At 46.2% G+C, this 25,950-nt stretch overlaps 1 protein-coding gene across 1 annotated transcript; it reads left to right on the top strand.

The window, feature by feature from the left end:
• Nucleotides 1-6,088: 6,088 nt before the first annotated feature.
• RNF7 (ring finger protein 7) lies at nucleotides 6,089-15,013 on the top strand. The gene is made up of 3 exons (XM_066598146.1): nucleotides 6,089-6,266; nucleotides 9,386-9,433; nucleotides 14,690-15,013. The coding sequence occupies exons 1-3, from the start codon at nucleotides 6,134-6,136 to the stop codon at nucleotides 14,806-14,808; spliced, it is 300 nt and encodes a 99-aa protein (XP_066454243.1). The 5' UTR covers nucleotides 6,089-6,133; the 3' UTR covers nucleotides 14,809-15,013.
• The last annotated feature ends 10,937 nt before the right edge of the window (nucleotides 15,014-25,950 follow it).

The following is a 25,950-nucleotide window of genomic DNA, read 5'->3' as shown; positions in this document are numbered from 1 at the left end:
GCTTAACAGATGGCGTCAGGCATTCTTCCAGCATCTTTTCATTTGTTCTGCGTCTCACAAACGTTCTTCTTTGTGATCCAAACACCTCAAACTTGGATTCATCCGTCCACAACACTTTTCTCCAGTCTTCCTCTGTCCAATGTCTGTGTTCTTTTGCCCATCTTAATCTTTTTCTTTTATTGGCCAGTCTCAGATATGGCTTTTTCTTTGCCACTCTGCCCTGAAGCCCAAAATCCCGCAGCCACCTCTTCACTGTAGATGTTGGCACTGGTGTTTTGCGGGTACTATTTAATGAAGATGCCAGTTGGGTACCTGTGAGGCGTCTGTTTCTCAAACTAGAGACTCTAATGTGCTTATCTTCTTGCTTAGTTGTGCAACGCGGCCTCCCACTTCTTTTTCTACTCTGGTTAGAGCCTGTTTGTGCTGTCCTCTGAAGGGAGTAGTACACACCGTTGTAGGAAATCTTCAATTTCTTAGCAATTTCTCGCATGGAAAAGCCTTCATTTCTAAGAACAAGAATAGACTGTCGAGTTTCAGATGAAAGTTCTCTTTTTCTGGCCATTTTGAGCGTTTAATTGACCCCACAAATGTGATGCTCCAGAAACTCAATCTGCTCACAGGAATGTCAGTTTTGTAGCTTCTGTAACGAGCTAGACTGTTTTCAGATGTGTGAACATGATTGCACAAGGGGTTTCTAATCATCAATTAGCCTTCTGAGCCAATGAGCAAACACATTGTACCATTAGAACACTGGAGTGATAGTTGCTGGAAATGGGCCTCTATTCACCTTTGTAGATATTGCACAAAAAACCAGGCATTTGCAGCTAGAATAGTCATTTACCACATTAGCAATGTATAGAGTGCATTTGTTTAAAGTTAGGACTAGTTTAAAGTTATCTTCATTGAAAAGTACAGTGCTTTTCCTTCAAAAATAAGGACATTTCAATGTGACCCCAAACTTTTGAACGGTAGTGTAAAAGTCAATTAAAAGTAAAAAAAAGTTAAAGGGGTTGTCCCGCGCCGAAACGGGTTTTTTTTTTTTTCAACCCCCCCCCCGTTCGGCGCGAGACAACCCCGATGCAGGGAGGTAAAGAAAGCTCACCGGAGCGCTTACCTGAATCCCCGCGCTCCGGTGACTTCTCTACTCACCGCTGAAGATGGCCTCTTCCTCCGTGGACCGCAGCTCTTCTGTGCGGTCCACTGCCGATTCCAGCCTCCTGATTGGCTGGAATCGGCACGTGACGGGGCGGAGCTACACGGAGCTACACGGAGCCCCATAGAAGACTGCAGAAGACCCGGACTGCGCAAGCGCGGCTAATTTGGCCATCGGAGGGCGAAAATTAGTCGGCACCATGGAGACGAGGACGCCAGCAACGGAACAGGTAAGTATAAAACTTTTTATAACTTCTGCATGGCTCATAATTAATGCACAATGTACATTACAAAGTGCATTATTATGGCCATGCAGAAGTGTACAGACCCACTTGCTGCCGCGGGACAACCCCTTTAAAGATTCAGCTGCCTTGATGATACGCATCCATCAGGGCAGCTGGAAGTAATAACCGCTGTTCTCCACAATGTCACACGCGTTCTGGCCTCTGGTCCCGACGGCGCCTTCTGCGCATGTGCATGCGCGCCAGACATCATGTGTCAAGCGTGTGCCCTGAGAAATTCAAAAATCTCCCTGGATCCCGGCTAACATGTATAGCCGAGAGCAGAAAGATGCTACCGGGAGCTGCTTTATGCGGTTCCCGATCCAATGGATAACAGCGATCATGTAAAGTAAAAAAAAAGAAAAAAAAAGTTTAAGTTCAAGATCATATCCGTGAGGGGAGATGACATTACATGTCTAAGGCCCCTGGATTTATCCGCAGACTTGCTCCCGGCTTCTGCGCATTTGCCCGCAGCCAAAATCTCGGATGCATGTGCAAAAGCCGCGCATTGCCAGGGTAATTTAAAATCTCCCTGCTCCTGGCTACCAAACATAGCCAAGAGCCTGGAGATTACACGGGAGGCCGCGGTACGCGGGTCCTGGTCACGTGATTACTGTTTTCCAATAGTAAAAGTAAAAAAAAGTTAAAGTTTCACCTCCCAGATGAGCGCATGCGCAAAATATGCTCGCCGCTACGGTGCGCATTTACGCATGAACAAGGTAGAATTTTTCCTTTAACCGTTTAAATTTTGCACTACGGCGCTGGTAGAAAAAAAAACCCAAGATGATAGGTCCTGTAATTGCGACTTGGCCCGCAGGTCGGCTGTGGGTGACGCTCAGAAAGGGGAGGACCATTACCCGGGACAGCCAATTCCGCTGCAGACTCCACCGACGCGCAGTTCTCCCTTCCACTGAGAGACTGCAGTTGTGATTCGTCACAACTGCAATCTGTCACGGCACTGCCGAGCGCGTGATTAGTAAGGCCGGCGGTTTCTGATAGCGGAAGAGGGGAATGGCGACCATGTGGTGTTATCCGAAGTAAGTGCTGTATGTATTCATATATGTATAGCTGGCATAAGTTATACCAGCTGTACATATATAATTATATACAGGAGATATCCAGGGTTACATCTTCATGTATGTAGCATGCTGGCATAACCTAGGGATCTCCTGTATATAATTATATATGTACAGCCGGTATGAATTATACATCTCCCTGTATATAGTGATATGGAGCATGATGGTATAACCTAGGGATCTCCTGTATAGAATTATATATGTACAGCCGTATGAATTATACATCTCCCTGTATATAGTGATATGGAGCATGATGGTATAACCTGAGTATCTTGAGTATATACAGTAATTATATATGTACTGCTGGTATAAGCTAGACATCTCCTTTATATAGTGATATGGAGCATGCTGGTACAACCTGGGCATCTCCTGTATATAATGATATATGTACAGCTGGTATAAGTTATACATCTCCCTGTATATAGTGATATGGAGCATGCTGGTATAACCTGGGTATCTCCTGTATATAATTATATATGTACAGCTAGTATACGTTATAAATCTTCCTGTATATAGTGATATGGACCATGTTGCTTTAACCTGGGTATCTCCTGCATATAATTATATATGTACAGCTAGTATAAGTTATACATCTCCCTGTATATGGTGATATGGAACATGCTGGTATAACCTGGGTATCTCCTATATATAATTATATATGTACAGCTGGTATAAGGAATACATCTCCTGTATATAGTGATATGAAGCATGCTAGTTTAACCTGGGTATCTCCTGTATATAATTATATATGTACAGCTGATATGAGTTATACATCCTGTATATAGTGATATGGAGCATGCTGGTATAACTGGGTATCTCCTGTATATAGTGATATGGAGCATGCTGGTATAACCTGGGTATCTCCTATATATAATTATATATGTACAGCTGGTATAAGTTATACATCTCCTGTATATAGTGATATGGAGCATGCTGGTATAACCTGGGTATCTCCTGTATATAAATGCACACTTTACACACAATTAAAAAAACGCATCAAAAACCTGCATGTGGTTTTAAAAAGACCCCCTGTATTGTTTAAATCCACATGCAGTTTTTGAAGTATGTAGTTTCTTACAAATTCACGTAGTCTTTGAATAGAGCAGGCAGTGTTTTTGATTGTGGTTTAAAAATGCAACAAAAAACAAACACAACCTTAGGTCTTTTTCACATGGCCATAGGTGTTTTTCTGTGTGCCCGGCGGTGCCGTAAAAATGCATGACCGGGTGCACAACTCTAACATTTGTGCGCCCGTTCAGACGGCATGGGCCCGGCGCATATACGCCAAGGCCGCAATGCCGTTGCCTCCCCCTTGCCAGCTCAGCTGCTCTCTCCTTCCCTCTGGCTGTTTGCAATGGGAGTGGGTGGGACGGAGGTTATACCAGCTTATACCCAGCCCTCCCCACCCATTGTCCGCAGCCAGCCCCTGACCCACACCCTCCCACTGCAAACAGCCAGAGGGGAGAGGAGGACAGAAGAGGGAGGGAGTTTAGCAGTCACGCTGTTAAACTCCCTACCACCTCTCTTCATCAGCCGCTGTCAGTGGCTCCCATAAGAGCCCATGCAGCGGCCGACGTATTCTGGCCGGAAAGATCGTTCCAGGACGATCTTTTCGGCCCGACGTGAAAGCGCCAGGCGCTATATTGGCCAGGTCGGGCGCTTTTATGTGCCGGGAATACGGCCATGTGATCTGATGCATTGGAATCCAATGCATCAGATCACAGCGTATATCGGCCTGCTGTTAAAAAGGGCCGCCAATATACGCTCGTGGGAAAGAGCCCTTGGGGACTACAAACTAATTTTCATGTAGTCCAGAAAAGGAGTCATGTTTGGAAAGATTACACCAAGGGGCTAGATCATGTATGTAAATTTGTTTTGCAGCTGTATGCAGCATGGTTTAGGTATGGGTACAGGTACAGATGGGTGGGTAGGAGGGGGGGGGGGGGGAAGCGTAGTTGCTCCAAAATGAGGGAGATTTTCTCTCCCTCGCTGGCAGTTTAAACTTTGCACCAGAGTGCAGGAGTTTGAAAAAAGAGGCGGGAAGATAGCGGCTGCCTGCTCTTCCCTACACGATGTGTTCACTACGTGCGGGGGACATACGGCAGCTCCTTTTTTCTAGGCCGTAGTATTCATGGCCAAATTCTCGCAGTGAAAACAAAACCCCTGAACTCCTATAGAGATCCGTTATACGGCCGCGATTATCATGGCTCTACAGGGAAAGAAAAACCTACCAATGTGTTTCAGCGCTCAGACCCGTACACCCTGCTACCGCGCCGGTCCCAATCTTGTCCGATTCTTGGATGAGAATGGCGCGTGTCAATGTGCCGTGTTCAGCACACGGACATGTTTTCGCATGCGCAAAAAAATAGGACCTGATCTATCTTTCTGCGTTTTCCGCACAAAGATCTCCATAGAGGTCTATTGGGAGATGCACAAACACGCACATCTGCCCGCACGGGTGTGCACTAAACGCAGCGCATACCCGCCATCACCGGCACCTCGTTACTCAAATTAACCCTTTAAATCAAGGCAGGGTGATTATGTTCCGTATATACGCAGGCATAAGGAGTATATACATTTGTTTATCGCACAGGAGCGAGCGTATTATGTCACACGCTTGTCTGTTTAGGATGGATTCACACAAGTGTATACATTTGCGCTGTTTTTTCTGAATGGGCTTTGCGTATTTCTGAGCACAAATGTGTTTTTATTATACTTTTTGCGTGTGAAAAATACACCCGCAGCCACAGTACCTAACATGGAAATGGCTAAGTAGTATCGTATGTTCAATTTCTCGGTATATTGCTTTGCGTGATGAAATTGCGCATGCAAAGTGCGCGCTTGTAAACTAACGAATAAATGGGTTCTATACCCTGTGTATTGCGTGCGCAATTTCTTCACGCAAATACGTCCATGTGAATAAGTCTGGTGTCATGCACATTTGTGCCCACCTCAGTGCAATTTTTTTGCGCACTCTGAGGCTTTTTTTGCGCATATTGGCGTATTTCACCGTACTTTTTTGCGCCCACAGAGCATGTTCATTTTCGCGCAGCAAACAAAGTTGCACGGCTTGAAATGGCTAATATATCTAATAAGTTCCAGTGCGATTATGCAGCGTATTACACATTTCCCTGCATACTGCATGTGCATTTACGTTACCCCCATTGACTTCTATGGGGACCTTTAGTGCGCTAATGTGCTGAAAAGTAGCGCAGGTTCTATTTTTTTAATGCACTACCGAAATGTGACAATTAAATATAGAAATGTGAACGAACCCACTGAAATCAATGGGTTCTATTCTCTGTGTATTGCGCTTGCAAATACGCCCGTGTGAATAAGCCCTAAACACAGGACTTTACAAAGAATCACAGCTTGGAGACTTCTCTTGTATCTTCAGACGCGCTCCCCCTGCTGGTCATCACCTGTAATTACTCTCTTCCCAGATCACTGACGTCAGCAGCTCTCAATGTCATTGGACCTTTAAGGCAATGCCGCACGCTTCTGCCTTCTGATTGGTCGCCTTCACCATCCAGACTTCCGGCTCTTCCGTTCCGCATCGCTGATTGGTTGCCGCCTCTGCCCACGCCGTTGGAGAGGGCGGATCCCATCCCTCCTCTTACCGGTATGGCCGATCGGCGGGCGGAGCTCACCCGTCCGTGTGTCAAGATGTTTTCTCTGAAGAAATGGAACGCGGTGGCGATGTGGAGCTGGGACGTGGAGTGCGACACGTGCGCCATCTGCCGGGTGCAGGTCATGGGTGAGCAGAGCCGCCGGGGGTGAGCTGCGTCCGGCCTGCGGCTACAGGTCTGCTGCTGGTACTGATGTGCCCGGTGCTACTAGTGGCTGCAGCAGGAGGCGCCACATGCCCTGTGCGCTGCACTGCATTGGGGAGCACAACAACGGGACGGCCGCGGGTGTGGGGGGAGGGGGAGATGATTCCCCCCCCCCCCCCCCTCCTTGATCAGCTGGCCGCGGGGGCGGTGCTGGGAGACCGTCAGCTGCTCATCCCTATTGTCAGCCTATAGGCTTACTTTATAGGTGACCCGCAGAGTCCGGGGATGCAAGTGTTGTACTTACCTCCCCTGGTTCAGTGCATCGAGCCGCACACTAAGTAGTCCGCCTGGTCTGATGTTATAATGGGTGAACCATTTAGTGCGCCATCCAATGCACTGCTCCTCGCGCTGACAGCGGGGGAGGTAAGTATAAGGCTGGGTCCACACGGAGGATGGCTCGCAGCGGGCGGTCTGCCTCCAGTCTTGCGCTGTTTGGTGCGGTTTTTATTGCGTATTCTCGATAGAATTCACCCCTCCGGCCAGTGATATGTGTTCTTCTGGATGGCATCCTGTACGTGACGCCGTTTTCCCGCGGCATGTCCTATCTCTTCGTATTCCCTGAAGACAATGGGAAGCGCTTGCTGTTCCCCCAACATGGCGGAGAGCCGCGCCGGAGGATCGCTACTTCACGGAAGCGATGGGAGGCTATCTGCCAGAAAAAAACGCTTTGCATCAATGTGAAAACGCACATTGGTGAGCGCGGCATCGGCGGCATTCCTTGGCCTGGTATCGCACTCGCCCGCGGGTAGGCAGCCTCATTGAGAAGGGGTGAATTCCACAATGTTAACATTGATAAAATTGATGAACTGCAGAACTGAATTCCGCACGTGTTTTGTGCGGTTATTTCCGTGAGATTTATGAAATCACGTCCACTTTGCTGTAAATGCGCAGAGTTTCCGTGTGGACGGTCCACGTAGACATTCCATCCTGTTCGGACGCCCCCCTTCTCTTACATCCCGGACTCAGCGGCTCACCCAGCTTGTAGGGCTACAAATGGGTGACAGTCTCTTTTAAAGTGACCCTCCGCCCCGGAGAGACCAAGATGGCCGCCCACCTTCTTTGCCTGCCTGCTGCGCACTGTGTATTAATATACCTCAGTAGTCTAAGACACGACCTGCTGCTCTGATTGGCCAGCACTGATCATGTGGACGGGTGTAGTGCCTCCCATAGGATAGGGGATAACTCGCTGGTCAGTGGGGGGCTCACCGATCTCCACAACAAGACTCCCGCGTCCGGCTCTCCTGATACCGCTGCTGTCGCTTTTCCCCCTCGCAGTGACGTCGCTGTGAACGCAGCGCTGGGCACACGCACGATCAGCGCTCGGTTCACAATGTAGCTGATGGAGATCCCCGAGCCGGTTATCTCAGCGGTCCTATTAGAAGTGAGACCAACACTCCGTTGATTTCCTCCTCACTGTGGGGGGGGGGGGGGGGGGGGGGGCAGTGGATGGGAGATAACGGGAAGCTCTGGTACAACCCCTTTAACCCCAAAGTCCTGCACTGCTCTATGTGGGTCTGTGCAGGCAGAGTACACTGTCACAGCTTGTGGCATTGTGCTCTGCAGCTCCCATAGTGATACATAGCCCGGAAATCTTCTGGGCTATATTGCTATGGGCAGTGGAGCTCGTCCCGGAAAATTTCCGGGCGTGCCACTCAAGGGGTTAATCCATTGCAACACCTAAATACTGTATTATGGGGGAAACGAGAACAAAAGTATACGGTAAAAAACCAACTAGATGTTGCTCCCCCAGCCCTCTGTGTGCCCCACCATCACCATGGTGGCCCGGCCTGCTACTCGCCTGCACGCAGTGGACTCTGTTGGCAACACAATGTCTGTGCTGCATGCAGGAAAGTCAGCGGCATATGCCCAATGACTGCTGTGCGGCATCTGATACCGCTGGGTCCGGCAGAAGGAGCAGGGGGCTCAGGAATGTGTAAAATACAGGGAAAAAACCCATCCTCACCTGCTCAAGAATTTGCCAGATAGGGGATGGATTTGGTCCGTCAGTGTGATCCGGTGTGCAGCAGAGCATTCCGATTGGCTGAGTCTGCACTGTTGGCCTTCAGAGTTGCTGCAATCTGCAGATTTTCAGTCTTCTGTCAGAACTATGGAAACCCCTCCAGACTGTTGCCCCTCTACTGCAGCTTCATTGACTTCTATGGGGGATCTGAAGAAAGTTCTATGACTTGGTTGGCATGAGGGGCCCAGCTAAGGCCGGCTTCACATCTGTGCTAGAACCTCTGGTGGAAGGCTCCAGTGCAGATCTGGCTCCAATAATGCAAGAAAAAGCATTACATGCAACGCTTTTTTTCTATCCAAAAGCCGGGTAGCTGAGAGGAAACCAAACGGAACCCAATATAGTCAATGGGGTCCGTCCGGTGCTATTCGGTTTAGTCCTGAGACAGAACCATTTAGCCACTGGGATTCCCCGTGGAGCAGTAAAGCAGAACCCCAGTGCAGATGTGACAGCACCCTTACTCATACTGTAGGCTCTGTGTTGGGCATCACATGTGGGCTAGCACTATTCTTCCTGCCAAAAATACTGGGAATTGACTAATCCAATGGATTCTTTCAGGGTTCGCTGATCTGTCGCGGTTGTCGTAGCTCCATCTTAAACATAAGCCATGCCGCTAGTGTGAACAGAGCAAGAAGCATTGCTTCCTAACAAGATCTCCTCCCCAGCCTGGGCGTCAGCATTCATGCTTGGTCCTTCAGGGCCATTCATCTGTATATTTTATGGACGGCTCTCGGCCCCATTATAGCCAATTAGGCTACTCATGGGTGGTTTTTCACATAGATGGTTGGTTTGTGTGGAAAAAAAAAATCCCAGCCCGTGGTGTCCTGGTCCATATCGTGGACTACAGTGGGACATGCAATGTCCACTTCCTGCGTGTATCAAACAGCACGTGGATGGGGTGACCGTGTGCTGTCCGAGTTGTGCCTGAGAGTCTTGGGCGCTACTCATACTTCTGTGCGAAAGGGCTCGGAGTTTACAAACCTGTCTGGTCTTATATTAAGTGGTGTATGTTTGTGTCCTTTCTAGATGCCTGCCTGCGGTGCCAAGCTGAGAACAAGCAGGAGGATTGTGTAGGTATGTCACACTGATCATACACCTGCCGACTCTAGCATGCCAAAATCACAGTTAGTGTCTATAGGGGAAGCAGAGCATCAACACAGACCTGCCATGGCCAAGTGTGTTGTCGGATCCCTCTTGCTCCTAAAAGACATGAATCTCATAATAAAAGTATACTGGGGAGTAATATATTTGCTCTCCAGTATACATTTATTATCAGGTTCACGTCTTTTATGAGCAAGAGGGATCCGACAACACACTTGGCCATGGCAGGTCTGTGTTGATGCTCTGCAAGGCAATCAATAGAATTCGGGTTATAGTTTATAGTGCCCGCAGCGCACCAGATACTGGCTGTGGTAATAATGTGTATATATACCACCAGCCTTGTGTCGGCACTAGTAGAAAGCCTCTCCCAGGAAATCATTCCGTGGAATTAGGAATAATAGTTATAATGCAAAGGCGTTGCGTGCATGAGATACTCAGGCAAACCAGCATGGAGTCCCCTTTGCGTGTCCCCCCACTGGCCTACTTTTGTAGCCAATGGTGGAGTTCTTCAGAAGCCTCCACGGGCTTTTCTTTTATTTTTAGCTCATCTAATTAATTAGAATATTTGCCGGTGAACAACATTCCACTGAGGTTTCTTCTACAGGGTGGGCTACAGAAACGTAGGCCAGCACCCCACTCTTAGCGCTGCGGAATATGTTAGCGCTATATAAATAAGGATTACTATTATGAAAGCTGTCTAAAAGAAAATCTTTACCCATAGCAACCAATCACAGTGCAGCTTTCGTTTTACCACAGCAGTATAAGAAATGAGAGCTATGATCTGATTGGTTATTACGAGCAACAGACAGATTTTTTTTTCTCTTTTTTTAAGACCGCTTTTAGAAGTGTGCTGCCAGCTATTTTTCGGTGGCCCACCCTGTAGATGCTATGGTGATGATGAGTGTGAGGCATAGCGTGTAGTTACATAATGCATCCACATGAGGCAGAGTTGTTGGATAACAGAGGTATGGCATCAGGCTAACATATTAGATGTGCAGGTCAGTGGCAGGATGGGGGGCTTGAGGTGGATCAGATAGTGATCCGAGAGGATCAATTCTGGACCTGCTTACATGGATCTCAGCATCCTCTGCTCACTGAATTTTGAAGTCCACTTGAGATTTGTTAACGTGATTGTCTCATGTAGATGGTGCCTGTCTATATATCCTTTTGGAGCATAAGGAAATCAAAGAGAGGGCTTTCTGCTTGGAGCCCCCTGGGTAAGCTAGAATGGAGAGCCACTTCCATTTTGGCAGACTTGAGGCGTTCTTGTGCTCATGGATGACCATTACTGTATAAGCCGAGTTTTGCACCCCCTTTTTTTTGTGCTGAAAAAGCCCCCCTGCGGCTTATACTCGAGTGAAGTAAAAAAAAAAAAACCCGCAATACTCACCTCCCAGCCGGCGTCTGTGTCCCCGGCGGTACATCAAGCTGCTTGAGACTTCTCCCTGCTCGGCTTTGAATTCCCCCACCGTTAGCACTGTGTAAGTAAGCGCTCACTGTGTAAGTAAGCGCTGTGATTGGATCGAGAGCCGGCCAATCACAGCTGGTGCCCGATCATTCATAACCATTCAGTGAATGACATCATTGAATGGCTGTGATTGGTTTATCAAGCATCGACTGTTATTGGCTGGCGCTTGATGCAATCAGAGCGCTTACTTACACAGCGCTGACGGCAGGAGAATTCAAAGCCGAGCAGGGAGCTAACAGCAGGGAGAAGTCTCAAGCAGCTTGCCACAACACCCGGGAGTCCATCGCGCCAGGGACACAGACGCCGGCTGGGAGGTGAGTATTGCGTTTTTTTTTGTTTTTTTTAAACTAGTATATACTTGTCTAGCTAGGCTTATACTCGAGTCAAAAAGTTTTACCATTTTTTTTTTTTTGTGGTGAAACTTATTGACTCTGCGTATACTCGAGTATATACGGTAATCCCCCTACTACTGCAGGGAACAATTCCGACCTGGCCATTGCTTCGGTTGTGAAAATCATCGGTGTGCCCATCACAGGATCCAGTGCGATCAGGTGATTGTTCTGGTGGCCGAATTTTGAAAGAAGTTATCTCTTCCCGAGACTATCTCTATAGTAATAGCACAAGGCCTTTTTAACCCCTTAATGCTACAGAATGTACAGTTACGTTAGGAGGTTAGGAGTTTATATGTAGGGGTGTGGGGTCGATCCCACTCCATACAATGCGGTTGCCGGCTTTTTCTTTCAGCCAACACCTGCCCACGACAGCTCCGATAAGCAGCATCGCTGATCGGGGCATTTAAAATGTTAAAAGCTCTGATCGATGTTCAGGAGTCCTGCACAGTTCCCCTGCGATGAAATCACGGGTTACCATGGCAGCCGGGGACCTTCTGAAAGGCCCCAGGGCTGCCATTGCAGATTGCTTATTAGGCCATGCCTGTGGTGTGGCTTGATAGATTAATAGATCGTGCTATAATGTAATGCTATGGCATTACATCATACTGCAGGAGCGATGAAACCATTGTAAGTATTTAAAAAAAAAAAAGGAAAAATTAATTTGAGAAAGTTTTATTAAAAAATGTAATAAGTTTAAAAAAAACAATTTGCCATATTTATAATAAAATCTACATAAAACCCCCAAACACACTTGCTATTGCTGCATCCATAAAAGCCCGATCTATCAAAGTAAAGCGTTAGTTAACCCACACTGTGAACGTCGTCAGGAAAAATTAAAACAACGCCAGAATTGGGCTTGTTTTGGTCAACTTGTCTCCAAGAAATAGCAATTTAAAAAGTCGTACGTACTCCAAAATGGTACCAATAGAAACTACAGGACATCCTGCAAAAAATGAGCCCTCACACAACTATGGCAACGGAAAAATAAAAAAGTTATGGCTTTAAGAAGGTAGCAGCGGAAAATAATTGGAAAAAAAAAGTAAATATTTTCGGAAAAACCTAAGAGTAGTACAGCAAAGAAAAACTATATAAATTTGGTATCACAGTAATCATACTGAATAAAGTTATCAGGTCATTTTTGTTGCAGTGTGTATGCTGTAGAAAAACATGGATAACCATCTAATAACACATTCTCTGTTGTATTGTTCATGTCTTCTGTAGAGCACGTTGAGCAATCCTCCTCAGTGTAGAAAGCAAAAATAAGCATTTAAACAGGTCAAAAATCGGTGTGCTGTAATGAGCAACGATTGACAAAGCATGTCAATTTGGTGCTTGTTCATTGCCCTTTACATATGGCCGATGATTGGCTTTATGGGGATGAACTCTAATATTCAAATGAAGTTTCACTTAAGTAGATGAGATTGGAAATATCAATGTGACAGGTGCTTTGCCCATTCAATAAAGGTGCACAAAGATTGGTTATAGACAATGTTCCTCATAATAAAGATTGGTTAATGTGAACCAGTCCTAGATGCAAACTACTTTCAGAAGGCCATGTTATATAGGGTGAATGCAGACAGCCAGGTCGGATCCCACTGCGATTCGAATTCTCACAGCGAGATGTGACCCGTAACCCACTGCTCGCCTCCTTCGGCGTCTTCTCTGTGCTCTGCAATGTGCTGGTTGGCGCATAGCCGTACATGGGCGGAGCAGAGCCGGCACGTCAGCGGAGGACAGGCCGCTATTTGTTCACCGCACGAGTTTTCATGCAGTCAAATTACGGCTGTCTGCATAGGATTGCATAAACCAATGCAATCCTATGGCAGCGTGCATGGATGGAAAATCTTGCGGTGGAATTTCCCCCTGTGTGCATTAACCCATAGAGATGCATGAAGCTAGAAAAGGCTACAAAAACACTGCTAAAGACCTGGGTGTTTATCAATCCATGGACAGATAAATTATCTACAAATGGAGAAATTCAGGACTATCACTATGCTTCCTAGGAGTGGACATCCTGTTAAACTCACTCTGAGTACAACTGGTAATCCTGAAAGAGGTGAGAAAGATGTTGAGTGATGCAACAAGACAATCAACCAAAATGCTCAAGTAAATCCACCAAAGAATGGTTAAAAAAATGAGTTTTAAAATGGCGAAGTCGGTGTCCTGACCTTAAGGCTAATTTCACACAGGGGAGTGTGATATGGGGTCGTGGATACCTCCGCCGTGTGAATTCCCCGAAACTGGGGCATTTTCATGCCACAACAGCCTACCATCACTTTAGGGAAGAAACAATCCAGGATTGGAGGATCGCAGAGTTTCTCCCATTGCTTTCAATGCTGTATGACTCCATTCAAAAGAATGGGGTTCATATTTGTGCGTCTCGCTCAATTTTTGACGCCCGTGTTGAAGGCAGCCTTACTCTATTGAGATGCTGTGGCATGACCTGAAGAGGGCTGTGCACACAAGGCATCCCAGAAATATTGATGAACTGAAACACATTTGCAGAGAGGAATAGTCCAAAATTCTTTCTCAGCATTGTCCAAATCCTATTTACAGCTACAGGAAATGTTTGCTGAAGGTGATTTCTGCTAAAGAGAGGATCTATAGGTTATTAAACTTCAATCGTTTCACTCTTCCTCCCTGTGGATGTTTACCCAATGTGCTCAATAAGACGTGACTGGCTGTACTGTTCGTACGTTATTTGTTTAGCTAGATTTGACATGATCTACAATTGTGGCTTGGATAGCAATCAGTCCACAATGTTTTAATAACCAGTGTATATATCGGGTTAGTCCAATGGGTTCAGTTACTTTTTCTAGCTAAAAGCATAGTATATTAAAAAAAAGTAACACTGAATCATTGCGCCACCTACCATGAATACTGTTTCACTTTTTTTCTGCTGGTTCTAGTCGTTTTCACTTTGAGACGCATGGTAACAGGTTAGTGGGGTCAGGGACTGCCAGGATTAGCAGGGTTTTTACTTTAATCTCTTTGCTCTCTTAAGAAGGTATTATCATTGTTGGGTAAGTCTCTTAAAAGAGCATACTGTGTACTGTATAGATCCTACACTTCTAGTAATGGTATGTCGGAGAAGTGCATAGATGACAGGTCAGGAATCCTGCACTCCTGCAAGAAGTTCTCTTATACTTTTGGGTTGCTTGAACCAGGACCTACAGTAATGTGATAAGTTGTGGTATTCCCCCCCCCCCCCCCCCCCCCCCCCGCCTGCCCAATAACTCTTGGGGGGGATTATTTCCTGGCCTGCTTTGTCTGTAGTTCCTGCTGTTATAATGCATAATAAGAGCTTTGACTCTACATTATAATAAACCCGTCCTTGTATGATCAGTAATGGCATCTGTTCTCTTGCAGTGGTATGGGGAGAATGCAATCACTCGTTCCACAACTGCTGCATGTCCCTGTGGGTGAAGCAAAACAACCGATGCCCGTTGTGCCAACAGGACTGGGTGGTGCAAAGAATAGGAAAATAATTGTTACCGTGTCCTATCCCGGCCAGAGATTGCTCTGTGCTTGCATACAGTTCTGATGCACAGATTTTAGTGCTCCCCGTGAGTGACTGGTCATATTTAATAATACACTAACTGATGGTTACATGGATGGGAAACCAATGGAACATCTTGTATCTGCAGCAGATACTTACTATACCTGTTGTCCAATAAAGTTAACTTACCTTTGCGTTGTTTTTTACTTGGAATTAGGGGTTGTATGTTTATTATCTTTTATGGCAACTTTTTTTTACGGTTTAGGTGCAGCCAGCCCTACTTTCAAACAATGCAGGTCTGAAGAAAGGGCTAGCAGTAGGAACGACCTGATCAGAACTCTTGTCCATTGGTTAGGTGCGTGCTTTGTCATCAGGATGTTAACCTAAGGCCATATGTACATAGTGGATATTTTCTCCACCTAACTTCACACGGGCAAGCACAATATGGGCCCGTGAAGCCTGCGCCCATCTCGCGCTCCTCCCCATGTGAATTCTCCGAGGCTGCGAGAAGTTTTCATGCCAAAACGGCCTGGCTTCACTTCAGGGAAGAAGCAATCCTCTGCTGGGGGTGTCAGCCGAAGTGGAGGATCGCTGAGTTTCTCCCATTGTTTTAAGTTATAGATTGCTTGATGCTGCCATTGAAAACGATGAGGGCAATGCACAAATCTCAACATCTGTGTGAAGACGGCCTAAGGCCGGCTTCACACGAGCGTGACGGGCTCCGCTGTGTAATATTCCGCAGTGAAGCCCGTCACGGCGCCCCCCAGAGACCCCATACTTACCAGCGGAAGATAGCGTGAAGACGCTTCCCCGCCCACCGCTGTCGCGTCATGTGACACGCCCACAGCGGGAGATAGCGTGAACGGACGGCTTCCATTGACTGCAATGGAAGCCGTCAGCGCGTACACCCGCGGCAAATAGAGCATGCCGCGGGTGAGGACGGAAGATTTCACGGTGCGGAATTCCGCGGTGGAATTGCGCATCGTGAGCATTGTGCTATTAGGTTCAATAGAACCTAATAACAAGGGGCAACGCAGCGGATTTTTGCAGCGAATTTACACGGCGTAAATCCGTTCGTGGGAAGGAGGCCTAAGGGTGTAGTAACCCGAGCGAGATTATTGTACAAGGGAAAGAAGAATCGAAGCATGGTCTGTATTTGGGCGTTCCATTGGAAAACATTGCTCATTGTTTTCAATGGGACCTTGAAAGAAGTTGCATTCCATACGCTTTTGATTTTTTTTCCATTGAAGACAATGGAAGCGTTCGCTATCTTTTCACACATGGTGATGTGAATTTTAAGCAAAAATGCATCTCTGTATGTCAAAAATCACACACACGCTAATCTGTTCCGTGACTTTGCGGGTTAGGATTGTTCCCAGCAAGAGAAACCAAGTAATCTTGTAGATATGATACCTTTTTATGGCTAACAAAAATACATGATGTTACAGCAAGCTTTTGGATCTTCTATCAATCCTTCCTCAGGCTCAAAGGTATCATATCTACAAGATTACTTGGTTTCTCTCACTGAGGACAATCCCACTTGGCTCTACTGGCTAACACCGTACTAAACCTTTTTTTTATGTTGCGGATTTCACACGTTTTAACAAATTTAAATCAATACTTAAAGGGGTTGTCCCGTGCCGAAACGGGGGTTTTTTCTTTTTCAATAGCCCCCCGTTCGGCGCGAGACAAACCCGATGCAGGGGTTAAAATAGAAAACCGGATAGTGCTTACCTGAATCCCCGCGCTCCGGTGACTTTTTACTTACCTGGTGAAGATGGCCGCCGGGATCTTCACCCTCGGTGGACCGCAGGTCTTCTGTGTGGTCCATTGCCGATTCCAGCCTCCTGAGTGGCTGGAATCGGCACGTGACGGGGCAGAGCTGCTCTCCGGCACGAGCGGCCCCATTCAGAAAAGAAGACCGGACTGCGCAAGCGCGTCTAATCCGGCGATTAGACGCTGAAAATTAGACGGCACCATGGAGACGAGGACGCCAGCAACGGAATAGGTAAGTGAATAACTTCTGATAACTTCTGTATGGCTCATAATTAATGCACAATGTACATTACAAAGTGCATTAATATGGCCATACAGAAGTGTATAACCCCACTTGCTTTCGCGGGACAACCCCTTTAAAAGCCACAACATTTCCACAATTGTACGTTCTGCAGCAAGACTACTTCTGGTGCTGATTTCTTTTTGCTGTACTTGAATGACATTTGTTAAAACTCCACTCTCTAACATACTACATGATTTCCATGCACTGTCTGCAGGGATAAATCACTACACCGTAATAAATGGATGGAATAGCTTAGTTCAGTGTAGTACAAAAAAATATATATAACATAGGCCAGAGTAGTCTATGAATGATGGATATGACTGTATGGTATTAGTGATCGGTATGCTTAAAGCATGTAGGATGTTGCAACCATCCATCCTCTGGTACATACCTCAAATATAAGCCTGCAAAGCTGTTTATCAGTATCACTATATGGCCTGCAATAGCATCTCTGTCTCCTGTTCTCTTCATTAGACCATATAAATTAGTATCCTAGTTTCCTTTGGTTTTATTTGTAGGCTCAGGCCCAAGAGTGATGTCTGCTGAAGGGTAGGAACCCATCTTTCCCAGGTTATAATTAAATGGCCTGATCGTGTTAGGACCCATCTGAAAGCCGGGTCACCTAGCAGTTGGTGAGTGGGCTAATATACTTTTTTTTTTTTTTAAAGGAACGTTTATTTAGCCAAAATAGACAAATGTACAAAAAGAGCAGACACCAAAAAGAATGTACACTTTGCTGGTACATCACAATATATGAGAACTGAACAGAAAAAAACAAAAGAGAAAAACATGAACTTCTGGCATGTGTGTGCATTTCTCATAAAACATGATACTAGGCTGTTCACTTTTATTTATCAATTACCCATAATAGAGCAAACCAAAGAGGACCCCTCGTCTCGGGAGTCCAAAAACACCAGGAAAAAAGAGAGAAGGAAAAAATAGACAGAGAATAGCACCCCCTCCTTTCCCCCCTGCAAAACAAACAAAAACCCAGCACGCCCCTTAAAGAAAAAAGAAAGATTAGCCTAAATGGTAGATCGGTTCAACATATCCATTCCTAGTACCTAGACAGGCATCACTGTTGCTGTCGCAGGGCTGTTTACCCAGCCTCCCCAAACTTTATCAAATTTCTCTGGGCAGTTTATACATTCCGTGCACTTCTGGTCGGCCTCCCAGGGTGTTTCCAATTCAATAAAATTACCTATTTGGCATAGAAAAACAGTAGCTTATATAAGGCGTGGGTTACCACAGCCACAGGTAAGTCTCCAACAAGCCCAAAGAGGCACACCCCAGGGTGCATGATCCTTGGGGCCTCCAGGTGAGAGTCCATAAATATGAGAAGATCCCTCCAATAGGCATGCATGACACCGCCGTCCCAGAACACATGCATGATGGTTCCATCAGCAATTGAGCATCGTGGGCAGGTCACCCAGAGGATCAGACCCATTACATGTAGTCTGAAGGGGGTGTAGTATACACGATGCAGGAACTTGACCCGGATAAGCCTGTCCTTAGCTTACTATGGGGTGGCCCTCCCCTTTAATGTGGCAAGACATTGCACTAATTGGGCATAAAACTGCACAGTGGCGTCACTAGGCTACACATCTGTGCCAAGCCTTCCAAGCGAGTCAGATAACAGTAGGGACAGGCACTGAAAGTCCTGATCACATGTCGTAGCTTGTAATATCTGAAATAAGAATACTCAGGTAGGTCATGGATTATCTGCAGCTGTAGGAAAGTGCAGAAGGTTCCCCTAATTGACCATGTCGGATAGGACATACACCCCATGAGCTCTCCAGAACGCAGACTGTAATGCACCGCAGACGGGGGATTATCTCACAAGGGAGTATGTGGGGACCACGTGACTTCCTCTACAGCTGCAAGGCCTTGTGCAATAGCTTAAGTGTTACCAGCATGGGGGCGGGTAAGGGGGCAATAGAGGAGGACATCAGCACACCCCTCAAACCCTGGGCAGGGCCCGCCACCCTGCGCTCCAGCCCCACCACTGGATTATAATCGGATGAAGTCAGCCACCACCCAGCATACACTGGCTGGCCAGATAATAGTAGTAGAAGTGGGGTACGGCTAATCCTCACGGGAGGCACAAGGTCTCCAATTTAATCCTAGGGGAAAGCCTCTCCACAGAATATGCAGTACAATCCCATGAAGCATGGCAAAGATTCTGGTTGGGACCAGGACAGGAGAATTATGCAGGACGGGCTAATATACTTTAATCAAACTATATACTAAGAACATTGCACTTTTTAATGTACACACACACACTTTTTTCCCTGATAAATGTACTGTTACGTGCTGTTACCACGTGTTTCTGCTTGAACTAGCATTCGGGTGAGTTCACACACATAGAGGAATTGCTGCAGACGTTCCGCTGTGGAATGCGTGCCAAATCTCTGCAATGTACAGTACAATGTAAGTGAGTTAGGTTGTTAACAAATTCCATTCACTTACAGTGGAAAAATTCTATGGCGGCAGATAGTCATACTGTGGATCTTCAGAGCTGCGGCTTGCTCTATGTGCTGCGGAAATGCCATTGTGTCGCAGCTTATTCATTGCAATGCAATATGCAAATTCCATGGTGAAAACCCACACGCGGATTTTCCCTGTGATCATACCCTTAGGCTAGTTTAATACAGCTGAGAAAATCTTGCACAAATATGAACCCCATTCAATATGATTGAATGGGATCATACATATAAGCGATTATTTTTAATTTTTTTCCCTGCGTGGCACTGTGATGCGATGCTGACTGCGAGATCGCAGCTAGCAACCTCACTGTTTTCAATGGGGTGACGGCAGCATCGGCCCGATTAAAAGCAATGGGAGAACTCCTCAATCCTCTGCCATGGCTGGGATGAAGGGAATCCTTGCAGTCATGCAAGGATCACTGGGGTTTCACCTGGATGATGAGAGCAATATCGCCCTCACCCGTGTGAAACTAGCCTTAGGCCGCCTTCAAACAGGCGAGAAAATCACGTGATTTTTGAGCGATGCTAGAGTGCGAGATAACGTAGAATTGTGAAACCCGTAGTTTTCAATGGCTTCATTCCCATGTGTGATGTATCCATTCATGCGATGTTAACGGATTAGTAAATCGCTGCATGCTCTTTCTGTGTTTTGCTATTTTTTTCTCGTTCATGTTTCCCTATGGATCCTCCGATTTATCGCAGCACGCAAACTTGCAATGTAATATCAGCAACTCCTGTTGTAGTCTATCGTGCGAGAAAATCGCAGGCTGCAGCGATGCAAGATTATATTCCAGGAAAAAGCAGCGCTGGCGCTCAAACATGGCATGAGCAAATATGCGTCATCACTGTGAGTTTCTTGTGGCGATATCACGCTTGCCTGTGTGAAGGAGGCCGTAGAGTAAATTGTCAGGGCACACACCCATAGGGATCTCTTGCTGAATAGCTTTCATCACCCGGGCTGTTGTAGCTATACAGCAATGATGGAGGCTGGATACAGTTGGATCCTCCTGTACTTCAGCCGGATGGAGATTTCTGGCATTACAGATCAAGCTCTGTATTATTTCCTGTGCCTAATCAGCATAATTGTATATAAGGACCTGTCGTTCTGCCTCTAAGCTCTAATACATTAAACCCTTCATCTGCTGCCGTCTTCTATCCATTGTACTAATACAGTAGGGTGTGGAAGGTGCTTCAGCGTTGTTGTACACTCTGTAGCCAAGAGTACGGTATTTGGACCCCCACCACCACCTTCATGTGGAGTTTTGGGTGTTTTGGCCACACACATTTCGAACAAGTACATAGCCGTGCAATCCCCATAGGCAAACCCTGATTGTGATGTGGCTCATACCAAAGAGTTCAGTGATGTTAAGGTCCGCTTCACACAGTGGATTTTGCATGAAATCTGTGCAAATGTCCAATTCAATTCAATGAGAATCTGTGCCATAGTTCACATGGTATGAATTTCAGATCTGTGTTCTGAGAGAAAAATGTGCCACCATGATGGGGATTTTGCATCTGGAAATCTGTAGATAGATTTTCTCCATTGTAGTGTGTTAATTCCGCTGTGGGGGCGAATATCCTAACCATGGTTTTATCTTGGGATGCTGTCTTTGCAACAACGCCCTTTTTGAGATTTCGGATCTGGTCTATTTTCTGTGTTGTACTTAAGGGTACCTTTCCACGGCTCCTATCTACTGCCGGCTTTCTACAGTGGAAAACCTGCAGCAAATATGCTTTAAATGCGTCCGTTCCTAACCACGGACATGCTAAAGACGCTCGTGGTCGCCCTCATCCACTCCTGGCTTGACTACTACAACTCGCTACTCATTGGCCTCCCCCCGCACTAGACTCGCTCCACTCCAATCCATACTAAATGCAGCAGCTAGACTCATTTTTCTATCTAGTCGTTATTCAGACGCCTCTGCATTATGCCAGTCGCTGCATTGGCTGCCCATCCACTGCAGAACTAAATTTAAACTCCTCTACCGCACTCACAAAGCTCTGCATGGCGCTGCGTCAGCATATATCGCCTCCTTCCTGTCAGTACACCACCCAGCCTGCTCACTCCGATCCTCTAACACACTCAGACTAAACACCCCTGTAATACGAACCTCTCATGCTCGCCTACAGGACTTCACCAGAGCAGCACCCATCCTCTGGAATGCTCTACCCCAAGGCATCCGGACAATTCCCGATGCACGAAATTTCAGACGTGCCTTAAAAACGCACCTCTTCAGGGAAGCATACCAAATCTCCTGACCTAGTCCCTCGCCCCTCCCTATGGTGCTCCACCCTGTTTGCCTTCTGATAAATGATCTGTACATGAAATTTCCTATTGCCTGTGTTCCCCAACCCATGCACTTCCTGTACCACCCTCAACCCATTAGTGTCTAACCCAATGTACTTCACATTGTAATTGTTGCAATTGTTGTATTGTTTTGCATTTATCCATGCCTGAAAGCGCTGCGGAATAAGTTGGCGCTATACAAATAAAGATTATTATTATTTATTAAATCCATAGTGGGCAAATCCGGAACCTAAATTATGTGGATTTGGCTACTTTTTTATTGCGGAAAAACTGCCTATTTTAACCTTTGTATTTCAAGGGTTGAAAGCTACAGCATAAATCGGTATGTTGCGAATTGAGAATCCGCTGCATTTACATTATGCGTGAAGACGGCCTGAGTGCTACTATAGGGAGGCGGAGGCGTCTATGAGTAAAAGCTCAGGTACAACATGGTAAACTCATGTGGTATGTAAAAATTGCCTATCCTCTGTTGTATCACTCACTACGGACTTCTAACCTACCTGTAGTATGAAAATCGGCACAAGAGCAGTTACAATTCCAAGTTTCGTCTGAAGTATAAAGCTGCCACCTCTGGAGATATAAAAATGTGTTCTCTGGAATCCTATTCACTATCTAGCAATTTGATGGATGAATCTAGACTTGGAAGATGCCCTGAAAACATTGCAAAAGTTACACTGCCTAGTGCAAAGTTTGATGAGGAAGGATACTGGTATTCTTGGGGCTGTCTTTCAGGGTTTGGCCCTTATTTCCAAGTTGATACTACAGCATATAAAGCAAACAATTTTTTTGCATCCAACTTTGTGGCAACAGTTTGGGTAGGGCCTGTTCCTATGTGCATAATGTAAAGACATTGAGGAGTTTGGTGTAGAAGACCTCAACCCCATTGAACAGCTTTAGGCGGAATTGGAATGTTGATGATTACAAGTCATACCTTCTTATCCAACATCAATTTCACACGAAATCGTGTGGAAAGCCTTCCCAGTAGAGTAAAGGCTGCTATAACTGCAAAAGAGACCTAACTCTATATCGAGGCCACTGGTTTTGAGAATGAGCTGTCCAAAAGGTGCATGTAAGTGTGACGGTCTGGTGTTAATATACTTTTGACCATATATTTTAAGTTGAAATTCAACTTGTGGTTCCTGCAGTATGGGCACACATTGCATCCATATGAACTGCTCTATGGAACTAAATGTTTCCAGCAAAGTGACAATGACCCTATTGTAGATCTAAAGTGTATTGAGATGAACGCAGAATTTATTGAAGCTTTAAAATCTGGGTTTTTTTTATTTGGTCCTAGAGATGAGAACTTGGTGGTTATGGCTGGATGGGCAATGGTGTCTATTTAGATCCAGTACAGTTGGGAACAGGTATATTTATATGGAACTCTTTCTGTAGTCCTGGTCCCTGAGATCTGCTTTCAGTCACTGAATTACTGAAGAGAATATATTTTAAGTTTAAGGACATCTTGCTTACTTCAGGAAACTTCATTTATACTGTCAGGGAAATTCTGCGTACAGCACCAATCAGGCCCACCCCAATGCCCCGCTGATGGCGGTAAAGAAGAGACACCACACACGGAGGTCTGGTATAGTTCCTCACACGGGGACATAACTGCGCACTTTATTACAGATTACATGGGGTCTTATACCCTTTGGTCACATCACTAGGAATGGGTAATGGTCTCATTGGCTCAAATTCACCGCATAACCATATATGTAAAGTCTGCAGCTGCGCTCGAGGCAGTGATAGTCATATACGTAGTTGAACAGTCGTTATCTAGATACGGCGCTTCTGGGAAAATAGCCAAGCACGCGGCCTTCGTATCCGGTTCTTCCTTCTGTTCAAGATACATTTTGTCTTCGCCTTGCAAGGCCTTTGGAATATCTGATGTAAGGCGACGTATTAGGTTTTTGTCATTTTAGCATTGAATAGAACTTGCATACAGGTATAAAAGCATAAAAAACATATGGCAATATATACATATACCCTCACAATACAATACCTGGTAACCTTTTTTTCAAGACTTTAAAGGGGAATTCTGACCTTTTCAACTGATGACCTATCTTCTGTATAGGTCATTAGTAGTTGATCAACGGGAATCTGCCACACAGTATGCCTGTCGGTCAGCTGAATGTCCAGCGGGCTGTATTCGTCTTTATTGGTCAGGGAAGGATGTGAGGGTTCTAGTTTCACTCCTATTGAAATAAGTGGGAACGCCGCGCTTCTATTACACTTCCTGCTCCTCTTTATGGTCAGAATAGAATGTTCAATTATGATCATAAAGCTAACTTCACACGGGCAAGGGCGATATCGTGCTGTGAATCATGCCAGATATTGCCCTTGCCATCCATGGGAGAGTCCCGAGGATGCGTGGCATTTTCATGTAAAAACAGCCTTGCATCTTTTCGTGGAAGAAGCAATCCCCCACCGCGGCTGTCACCGTAGCGGAGGTTTGCTGAGTTTCCCCTGTAGTTTTCAATGGGAGACATCGCAGGACGTGCACCTAGAATGCCGGCCCATTGAAAAAAATTTGTGGTGCGATGCGAGAGCACACACAACTTAGGAGATGTTACGATTTGATTCATGCATGACGGTGCAATGCAGGAAAAAATCATTCATGTGTATGACCCCAATCAAAAGAATGGAATTCATATATATGCATCTCGCAATGCACAAATCTTGCCTGATTTTCTCGCCCGTGTGAAGCCGGCCTAAGAGTAGCGGGAAGTGTAATAGAACTGTTGGGAAAATTCCTGCCCTGACTATGATGTCCAGCTCGCTCTACTGGACTATCAGCTGATGGAGGGGGATCCCCCATCAGTTAACTACTGCTGACCTATCCAAATAATAGGACATCAGTTGAAAAAGCCTGGAATTCCCTTTAAGGCCTTAGTCAGACAGGCGTTTTTAGCCGCGATTTGCGCATGCGCATGCGTCCGGCGATTTTATAAAACCATTGCTTTGCAATGGTATCGGACACATGAGCGCTTTTTTTGCGCTCGTCCGATAAATTATAGAACAGAAATCGCAGATCGCACCTATCTGCGATCTGCGATTCCTGTTCTCTTCTCTATATGCGCTCAATGGGGCCGGCGGCAGCAGCACCGACCCCATTGAGAACATATAGAAGACAAATCATTCTTCTCTGCCACAGCTGTTACAGCTGTGACAGAGAAGAACGATGTTTGCCCATTGAATTCAATGGAGCCGGCAATACAGCCGCTCCATTGAAAGCAATGGGCTGCCGGCGTGCGCGGGGTGAATTGTCGGGAAGGGCTTAAATATATAAGCCCTTCCCTGCAATTTATCCTAAAATGTGTTAAAATAAAAAAAAATTGTATACTCACCTTTCCGCTGCAGCCGGAGTCCAGCCGCGGCCGCTGTCAGTTCTCCTGAACTGCTTCTCGGCACTATTCAGCCGGCGGGGCTTTAAAATCCCCGCCTGCTGAATGATCTGCCTCTGATTGGTCACAGCCCTGACCAATCAGAGGCAGGTTTCACTCACACACCCATTTATGAATTCATGAATGGGTGAGTGACTGCTGCCTCTCAGCGCTGAGCCAATCAGGGGCAGGTCTGACTCACATCCATTCATGAATTCATGAATGGGTGAGTGAGGCATGCCTCTGATTGGCTCAGCGCTCAGCCAATCAGGGGGCAGGTCTGACTCACACCCCCTTCACACCCACTGCTGGACGGCCACGCGGAGCTCCGGCTGCCGGGAGAAGGTGAGTATACAATTTTTTTTTATTTTAACACATTTTAGGATGGATTGCAGGGAAGGGCTTATATATTTAAGCCCTTCCCGACAATTCATCCCGGGCTCGCCCGCAGCGCATTGCTTTAAATGGAGCCATCTCTATTGCCGTCTCCATTGAATGCAATGCGCTGGACAGCTCCGGCCCGTTTCTAATGAAACGCGGCTAGGAGCAGATTTTCGGGCGATTTGCGGGCGATTTGCGGGCGACTTGCGCGCACCGGTCACGCGATTTGCGGATGCGCATCCGTCATGCGATCCGCAAATCGCGTGAAAAAACGCCCGTGTGACTAAGGCCTAAAAGTGTAGGTTCCTAGTTTATACAACATTAAGCTCATTTAGTAAGCAGAATTTTTTTTTGTAAGGATGGCTTTACATGAGACAAGTATCGTATAAATAGTCGCTCAACCGAATGACTGTAAATGATAGTTGTTTCATGTAAACCCAATCACTAACAGGGTGATGAGTGATTTGTTTCAACACACATGAAAATATTTGCTGGTTGACTACTTATTGTGTGA

This window comes from Eleutherodactylus coqui, chromosome 1 (assembly GCF_035609145.1).
Source record: "Eleutherodactylus coqui strain aEleCoq1 chromosome 1, aEleCoq1.hap1, whole genome shotgun sequence".
NCBI classification, from domain to species: Eukaryota; Metazoa; Chordata; class Amphibia; order Anura; family Eleutherodactylidae; genus Eleutherodactylus; species Eleutherodactylus coqui.
The sequence above is the reverse complement of the archived record's forward strand: the minus strand, read 5'-3'. Positions and strand labels throughout refer to the sequence as shown.